General features: G+C 52.0%; 1 protein-coding gene across 1 annotated transcript in view; it reads right to left on the reverse strand.

Moving 5' to 3' along the window:
* The window catches only part of C3 (complement component 3), a 60,481-nt gene extending 53,530 nt beyond the window's left edge, over positions 1-6,951 (reverse strand). The window contains exons 1-7 of the mRNA XM_011943629.1: positions 6,784-6,951; positions 5,632-5,824; positions 4,296-4,461; positions 4,143-4,213; positions 464-558; positions 278-360; positions 105-195 (exon numbers count right to left, since the gene is read on the reverse strand). Of these exons, the coding sequence (XP_011799019.1) occupies positions 105-195; positions 278-360; positions 464-558; positions 4,143-4,213; positions 4,296-4,461; positions 5,632-5,824; positions 6,784-6,857 (773 nt within the window). The 5' untranslated portion in view covers positions 6,858-6,951. The remainder of the gene's footprint in view (positions 1-104; positions 196-277; positions 361-463; positions 559-4,142; positions 4,214-4,295; positions 4,462-5,631; positions 5,825-6,783) is intronic.
* Between the last annotated feature and the right edge of the window lie 2,152 nt (positions 6,952-9,103).

Here is a 9,103-nt window from a genome sequence, read left to right on the forward strand (position 1 = left end):
ACCCCACCTGCAGCCTCCCACCTGGTCCCACACCCCAGTCCCCCACCTGGTCTTCACCTGGTCCCTCACCTGGCCCTTACCTGGCCCCAGCCCCAGTCCCTCACCTGGCGGTGATGGTGACCTCCAGGCCCTTCTCATTATAGATGTAGTAGAATTTCTCTGTAGGCTCCACTATGACCTCGAAACTGGGCAGCACTGGGGGAGAGATGGCATTGGTGGGGGCGGCGCTGGGCCAGGCGTTCTGGGCGCTGCCTCTCCCAGCCCCTCCTCCTCTTACCGTACTCCTTCACCTCAAACTCAGTGGAGAAGACCTGTTGCGGTGAATTTTCATAGTAGGCTCGGATCTTCCACTGGCCCATGCTGTGAGGAGGGCGGATGAGTGGTCTGCTCAGGCCTCGGAGCCCCCCGCTCCCTCTCCTGGGATAGGGGAGCCCTGAGCCCCCTCCTCAAGAGCCCGACATACTTGACGAGTTCTGGAATGTCCCAAGACAAGGGCAAGATGCCAAATTGGTTCTGAGAAGACAAGGAGTCCTGCTTGACCGGGATGCCTTCCGGGTTCTGTGGGAGGCAGAAGGGAAGGATACGGGATAAAATGACCCTTCAGAGGCTGGGCTTAGCCTCTCAGCTCTCCCTGACCTCTCTGTGTCTGGACATGCTCTGTGCAGTGTCTACTGTGGTTAAGAACAGGAACCTGGGCAGGCACGGCGGCTCACGCCTGTCATCCCAGCACTCTGGGAAGCTGAGGTGGGCAGATCACCTGAGGTCAGGAGTTCAAGACCAGCCTGGCCAATATGGTGAAACCCTGTCTCTACTACAAATACACAAATTAACCGGGCATGGTGGCGGGCACCTGTAATCCCAGCTACTCAGGAGGCTGAGGCAGGAGAATCGCTTGAACCTGGGAGGCGGAGATTGCAGTGAGCCAAGATTGCTCCATGACACTCCAGCCTGGGAGACACAGTTAGACTCCATCGCAAAAAAAGAAAAAAAAAGAACAACGACCCGAGTCAGTCAACCTTAAGTTTGAATCTGTACTGTGCCACTTACAAGCTGTGTGACCCTGGGCAAGTTACCTAACCTCTCTGTGCTCAATGTGAAAGTCTAGAAACAGGAGATAATAATGGCACCTACTGTATTAGTTTGGGACATAGTTCGTATACGTAGGGGCTCATTTCTTCAGTGTCTCTCTGAATACTAATAACTAGTAGTGTCATTTCATTTGCTGCCAACATTTAAACAACATGAGACATCATCGCACCACTGCACTTCAGCCTGGGTGAAGGAGCGAAACCCCATCTCAAAAAATAATTTATTAGGGTGAGTGCGATGGCTCAAGCCTGTAATCCCAGCACTTTGAGAGGCAGAGGTGAGAGGAATGCTCAAGGTCAAGGGTTCGAGATCAGCCTGGGAAACATAGGGAGACTCCATCTCTACAAAAAATTTTAGAAGTTAGCTGGATGTGGTGGTGCATGTCTGTGGTCCCAGCTACCCAGGAGGCTGAGACAGGAGGATCGCTTGAGCCCAGGAGGTCAATGCTGCAGTGAGCTGTGATTGTGCCACTGCACTCCAGCCTGGGCAACAGAATGAGACCCTGTCTCAAAAATAATAATAATGAAATGAATGAATAAATAAATTTAAAAGAAATTGTACAGAGGTAACAGAGATCAGGCAAGTGGCATGTCTGAAGGCCATGAGCTGGCTTTAGGTATTGAAACACATAAAAGTCTGTTTTTTTTTTTTTTTTGAGACAGAGTCTCTTGCTCTGTCACCCAGGCTGGAGTGCAGTGGCGTGATCTTGGTTCACTGCAGGCTCTGCCTCCCGGGTTCACACCATTCTCCTGACTCAGCCTCCCGAGTAGCTGGGATTATGGGTGCCCGCCACCACGTCCAGCTAATTTTTTTGTATTTTTAATAGAGACAGGGTTTCACCATGTTAGCCAGGATGGTCTTGATCTCCTGACCTCGTGATCTGCCCACCTCGGCCTCCCAAAGTGCTGGGATCACAGGCGTGAGCCCCGCCCACCTCGGCCTCCCAAAGTGCTGGGATCACAGGCGTGAGCCACCATGCCTGGCCAAAAGTTTGTTTTTCCAGCTTCTGTTGGAAACAAGGAAATTTCTGTGGATAGTGTACTCTGGTTAGCAGGAGACATCTAATCGGAGCTGGGCAACTGTTGTGCCCTTAAAAGAGGTGTGTGGTCTCTGTTCCCCACAGCCCATACCAATCCCTAAATCTAGATAATTTTTAAATTTTTTCTGTGGAGATGGAGTCTCCCTACCTTTCCCAGGCTGGTCTTGAACACTTGGCCTCGAGCAGTCTTCCCACCTCTGCCTCCCAAAGTGTTGGAATTATAGGCTTGAGCCATTGCATTTGCCCCAATTATTTTTTGAGACAGGGTCTCACTCTGTCACCCAGGCTGGAGTGCAGTGGCGCGATCATGACTCACTGCAGCCTGGAATTTCTGGGCTCAAGTGATCCTCCTGCCTCAGCCTCCTGGGGTAGCTGTGACCACAGGCACACACCACCACACACAGCTTTTTTTTTTTTTTTTAAACTTTTATTTTTTGTAGAGACAGGGTCTGACTCTGTTGCCCAGGCTGGTCTCGGACTCTTGGGCTCAAGCGATCCTCCCACCTTCGCCTCCCAAAGAGCTGGGATTACAAGTGTGAGCCACTGCCCCTAGCCTTGTATGATTTCAATACATCCTCATGATAATTCTACGAGAACACCCTCCTTCCCCTTCTCTCCTCCCATCCTTCTTCCTTGTTCCAGTAAGTTTTTTATTAAACCAAGTTATATACCAGCTTTGTGCTGAGTTCAGGTGACAAAACCCTGAACAAACATAAAAATTTCCTCCTGGATGGATTTAGGTTCAACAGAGGGTGAGGTAAGGGGAGAAGCAATTATCAAATGAATAAATCTCATTTGCAGGACATGGCAGGAAGGAGGAGTGTGAGTGTATGCTTGCCTGGGGCATTGGGGGGCGTGGTCAGGGTGGGCATTTGCAACTTTACAGCTTACTCAGAGAGACTTCATTGTAAAATTGAGACATTATTGACATTGAGCTAAGACTTAGAGGAGGAGAGAGGACGAGCTGTGTGGATATTTGGAAGAAGAGGGTTTTCTTGAGAAGAGGGCACAGCCCGTGCCAAGGCCCCAAGGCAGGACTGCACCTGGGTGTTGGAGGAACAGGGAGGAGGCCCGTGTGGCTGGAGCAGAATGAGCCAGGGGGAGACAGGGAGGAGAGGAGGGCAGGGAAGGGACAGGGCAGGGTGTGCAGGGCCTTATGGACTGCAGGGAGGACTTAGGCTTTGACCCATAGGAAGGTGGGAGCCATGGAGGGCTGTAGGAAGAGGAGGGATGGGCCCTGAGGCAGGTGCTCACAGGCGTCCTCTGGCTGTCGTCGGTAGAATAGATGACAGAATTATCTGTCATGATCCCAATATTCAGATGAGGCAACTGAGGCTCAGGGAGGTGAAATGACCAGGGGGTGTTATCTGAAAGCAGAATCCACGGACACCTGCACTGCTCCCTGGGGTCTCCCTGGATCTCCACCTTGTCTCTCAGCCTGTGTGTGTGTGTGTGCCATATGGTGTATTGTGTGGTTGTGCGTTGTGTTGTGTGGTTGTGTATGTCGTGTGGTTGTGTGTTGTGTGGTTGTGTATGTTCTGTGCTGTGTTTTGTGTGTGTTGTGTGTGTTTGTGTGTGTTGTATGATTGTCTTGTGTGGTTGTGTGTTGTGTGCGGTGTGGTTATGTATGTTGTGTTGTGTGTGTTGTGTGTGTATTGCGTGGTTGTGTATGTTGTGTGCATTGTGTTGTGTTTTGTGTGTTGTGTGCACATTGTGTTGTGTGTATTGTGTTGTGTGTGTTGTGTGGTCGTGTATGTTGTGTGTTTGTGTGTGTTGTGTGTGTTGCGTTGTGTGTGTGCATTGTGTGTGCACATGTGTCTGCATATCTCTTTGCCTCTGTGTGTGCTGCGTGCTGTATGTGTGTGTGTTGTGTGGGTGTGTGTCTGTATATCTCTTTGCCTCTGTGTCTCTGCCACTTCATCTCTTCCGGTGTGTCTTTCTCTGTCTCTCTCGATCTCTTTGCCTCTCCTGAGCCTGTGCCCCTGCTGCCCCTGGGGCCCCCTCTGGCTGGTACCTCAATGTTGACCACGACCGTCCGGCCCACGGGTAGCAGCTTGTGGTTGACAGTGAAGATCCGACAGAGAACTGGGGAGAGACAAGGAGGCCTGGTGAGACCCTGGCCGGCCCACGCCGGTGCACCGCCCTCTCCAGCCGCACACAGCCTCACCTGTGGAGCCAGGGGTGTAGATGGTCTTGTCTGTCTGGATGAAGAGGTACCCGCTCTGAAGGCTGACCAGTACCACTTTGTCCACCACTTGGGTCCCGAAGGTGGCCTGCACGGTCACGAACTTGTTGTGCCCCTTTTCTGACTTGAAATCCTTGTTGGCTGGGATCTAGGTGTGGGCAGGGCATCGTCAGGGGTCTGTTCCAAGGCCCCGTGCCCACGGTCCAGCTTCCGGATCTTGGGCTGGGTCCCTCCTTGCCTGCCCATTATTCTTGGTCTCCCAGGGTGGCCCAGTTTTGGGGAGGAAGGGGCATGTGAAGGAGGTGCCAGGGTAGAGGGGGGACCAGGGAGGGGAGTCAGAAGGAAGAGCTCACAAGGAAGAGAGAGCTTATAGGAGGAGGGGCTCAGAAGGGGCGGGGACTCAGAAAAGGGGAGGGGCTGACATGGGAGGGGCTCAGAAAGGCGGAGGGACTCAGGTGAGGGAACTTAGAAAGTGGTGAAGACTAAGAGGGGAGGAGTTCAGAAGAGGAGACCTTTGAAGGGGCGGGGCTTAGAAAAGGAAGCGATTCAGTGGGAGGGACTTAGAAGGGGTGGAGTCTCAGAGAAGGGAGGGGCTTAGAATGGGAGAAGCCTCATAAGGGGTGGGGTGTCAGGTAAGGGCAGGGCTTAGAAGGGGAGGAGACTCAGAAAGGGTGGAGTCTCAGAGAAGGGAGGGGCTTAGAAGGAGAGGGGCCTCCGAAGGGGTGGAGTCTCAGGGAAGGGCAGGGCTTAGAAAGGAAGGAGTCTCAAAAAAGGTGGAGACTCAGGGAATGGAAGGGCTAAGCAGGGGAGGAGACAGAAGGGGGAGGGCTCAGAGAAGGGAGGTTCTTAGAAGGGACGGAGCCTCAAAAGGAGTGGAAACTCAGGGAAGGGCAGGGCTTAGAAAGGTAGAAGACAGGTGCCGGGCATGGGGTCTCACGCCTGTAATCCCAGCACTTTGGGAGACCGAGGCGGGCGGATCACGAGGTCAGGAGATCGAGACCATCCTGGCTAACACGGTAAAACCCCGTCTCCACTAAAAGTACAAAACAATTAGCCGGGCCTAGAGGCAGGCGCCTGTAGTCCCAGCTACTCGGGAAACTGAGGCAGGAGAATAACATGAACCCAGGAGGCAGAGCTTGCAGTGAGCCGAGATCGTGCCACTGCACTCCAGCCTGGGTGATAGAGTGAGACTCTGCCTCAAAAATAAATAAATAAATAAAAAGAAAGAAAGGGAGAAGACAGAAGGGGAGGGCTCAGAAGGAGGGAGAGTGGGCGTGGCTGTGGGTGTCAGCAGGGTCCTGCACCAGTCTGCACCCACCCTGATGGTGACGCTGCCCATGTGGCTGGTGGCAGGGGTCAGCACGGTATTCTCACTGGACAGCACCAGTTTTTTGCCTGGGAAGTCGTGGACAGTGACAGTGACCGGAACATCCCCTTTCACGTCGTGGGCCTCCAGCACCACGGTCTCCTCACTCTCCAGCCGCAAGACGTTGGGGGTGATCATAGAGTACCTGTCGGAGTGGGGCACGGGAGTAGGGCCGTCATTTCCGGGGTGTGAGGCGCCAGTCCTCACTGGAGTCAGCGCCTGGCAGGCTGTGTGCCCCAGCCCCTGGTCCTGGAGAGGATCCAGGGACTGCTGGCGCACTGCCAGTGCCAATATCTGGATCTGAATTCTCTGGGCACTGCCACCGTCTCAACCACATGGGCAGGACAGCAGCCACCATGGCTCCCACTCTCAGCCAGCTGGGCCTGGACTTTGAAAGCCTGGGCAACGAGGGGCCATGCATCCCACCAACCCCTGAACCTCCAAACCAGCGTCAGCAACTCCTCCACGTCTCTGGACTTCTAGACCCACAATCGCCTAAACCCGCACATGCCCCAAACCCTAAACCTCTACATCTCTAAACACTCCGAATACGTAAACACTCAAACCCCAGGCAGCCTAAACTCTACATACCCAAATCCACATACACGCAAACCTCTAAACCTCAAATCTTAGAGCACCCCAAATCCAGCCTAAACCTCCAACACCCCGGTCCTAATAAATACAACCAATTTCAAACGCCCCAACCATACATGAACCCAAAGTAGCCAATCTTTAAACCCACACTGAAACTTCTAAGTCGCCAAGCTGCAAACTCCCAAATCTTGCAAAGTCCAAACCTCCGAGTCTCCAAGTCACCCCAACCACACCGTCACTGAACACCACATACACCCTAAACCAACAGATGTCCTCAATTCCAGAAACATCCCAAATTCCAATTCCACAATACCTGGATTCCACAAACACCCAACCCATAAACACCCAAACTCACAGGCAGCACACATTTATATAAACATTCCCAACCCGCTAACCCCGGAATCCACAAACACCCAAAGGCACCCTGAATTCTACAGGGACCTGGACCCCCAAATGGCGGATTCCACCCCAGAAGCAGCCTTGTTTCTGTGTAGAGTCGTAACCACTCACATGGGAGTCCCCAGAGCCAGAGGGAGGTGGATTAGTAGCAGGAGCAGCAGGCGGGGACCTGAGGTGGGTCCCATGGTGCTGGGACAGTGCAGGGTCAGAGGGTCAGAGGGACAGAGGGACAGAGGGAGAGGATGGGGAGGAGTGAGCAGTGCCTGCTGGAGTTGGCTTTTTATCCAGCTCCTGCCTTTCCCCCGCCTCCTCAGTCCCCCCTTCTCCCCATGGCCTCTCCCCTTTCGGGAGCTGCCCCAGATTTCTCAATACCATTTCCTAAGTTTTTCAGTCCCTGGGGCCAACACGTCTGTGGGGTGAGTAACCTGAGGGCACATTCCCCAGCAGCATGAATGTAGCTGCACCCTGCCCTGGACTCTCCCAGGGTCAGGGCCAGCTGGTGAACACAGACCTTTCTCTGTTGGACCCACTTTGTAGTGGAAGAACACTAAGGTCTGGAGAACCCCCCCACCGCGGATGTCTTGGACCTCATCCCCAGTTCACTTTTGGCCATGCATTTATCAGTCGAACCCTTCCTAGGAATCTCTCTGTAGGCTGGGAGTTGGAGCTCCACTTCTAGAGGCTTCCATGCTGAGGGAGGGAAAGTAGGATGGCGGAGGGACAGAGCCCAGCACAGAAACTCCCAGTCTCATGAAATGTTTTCTAGCTTATGTGCAGAGCGGGGGTTGGGGGGGTTGGGGAGAAGAAGAAGAAGAAGAAATGTTTTCCCCAGTGAAACAGAACTCTGCTTCTTGGAGGGTCAGGGAAAACTTCCTGTAGGAGGGGACATTTCAGATGGGCTTTGAGGTATGTGTAGGAGTTCACTATCCAGGTAAGCTTATTTTCCAAGGAAGCTCTCCGCACTTACCTTTGTCAGGATGCCTGAGTGACTTTGGTGGTGAGAAAAGTCATCACTGAGGAAAGTCCTCATTTCTAGAGCTTTTGTACCTGTCTTATGTCAACATCCTCTTCAGATATTAAATTGTATTGTGTGTGTGTGTGTGTCTGTGTGTATAATATATTCATATTGATCAACATCTAAAAGGTAGAAATGTGTATAGAGGGAAAGGTACTCTTCCTCCCATCCCTGTTGACAGCATATTCTTTTTGTTTTTACCTTTTTAAATTTTTTTTTCATTCTGTCACTCAGGCTAAATTGCAGTGGTGCAATCACAGCTCGCTGCAGCCTCAGCCTCCTGGGGTCAAGTGATCATCCTGACTCAACCTTCTGAGTAGCCAAGACTACAGGTGGCTGCCACCATGCCCGGATAATTTTTTTATTTTTGTGGAGATGGGGGTCCCACGATGTTACCCAGTCCAGTCTTGGACTCTTGGGCTCAAGTGATCCTCCCGTAGCAGCCTCACAAAGTGCTGGTGTGAACCCCTGTGCCCTGTGGACAGCACATATTACATATTATTATTCCCGGTCTCTTCAGTTAAATCTTGGGTTTCATTTTGCTGTTATTTTCATGAACAATATACCTCAGAGGCTATTTCACCTCAGTGGGCAAAGAACTTCCTCATTCTTACAGGTTACAGGCGTCTTGTTATATTGTGAGAAAGTGACCAGCCTGCTATTTGTTGGGGGATATTTCATTTGTTTTTGAGGGGTATTTTTAGACAGAGTAGGCTGGAGGGTAGTGGCGCTATCTCAGCTCACTGCACCCGCCACCTCCCGGGTTCAAACAATTCTCCTGCCTCAGCCTCCGGAATGGCTGAAATTATAGGTGCACACCACCCCATCCGACAATTTTTGTATTTTTAGTGGACACGGGGTTTCACCATGTTGGCCAGGCTGGTCTCGAACTCCTGACTTCAAGCGATCCACCCACCTCGGCCAAAGCGTTGTAATTACAGGCATGAGCCGCTGTGTCCAGCCACCAGCCTCTTATTGATGGACAGACTGACATCTGCGGCTTCACACCAGGCTCTCTGCAGTGAATAAGCTTGAACCTGCATTACTTTCTAGCTCTGAAACTAGCTGTAATCTTTGGGCAAGCTACTGTTTACCGCCTGATCCTCAGTTTGTTCATAGAGTTGTTGTTGCAATGAAAGGAAATACGTTGGGTCAATCTCTGAATGCATTGGTAATCTTGCTAGATATTGCCAAATTCCCCTGCAAAGAAGTTGTATTGATTTACACACTTACGAGCCCTGCGTGAAAAGAACTGTCAGTTTCTCCCATTGCCTCATCACAGGGGCAAATTTGAGGATTTTTGCCAGCCTTGTGGGTGACAACTGGTACCCTGGTGTCATTTTTGTTTGTTTGTTTGTTTTGAGATGGAGTCTTGCTCTGTCGCCCAGGCTGGAGTGCGGTGGCACCATCTCGGCT

This window comes from Colobus angolensis, unplaced genomic scaffold, assembly GCF_000951035.1.
Source record: "Colobus angolensis palliatus isolate OR3802 unplaced genomic scaffold, Cang.pa_1.0 Scaffold22, whole genome shotgun sequence".
NCBI lineage: Eukaryota > Metazoa > Chordata > Mammalia > Primates > Cercopithecidae > Colobus > Colobus angolensis.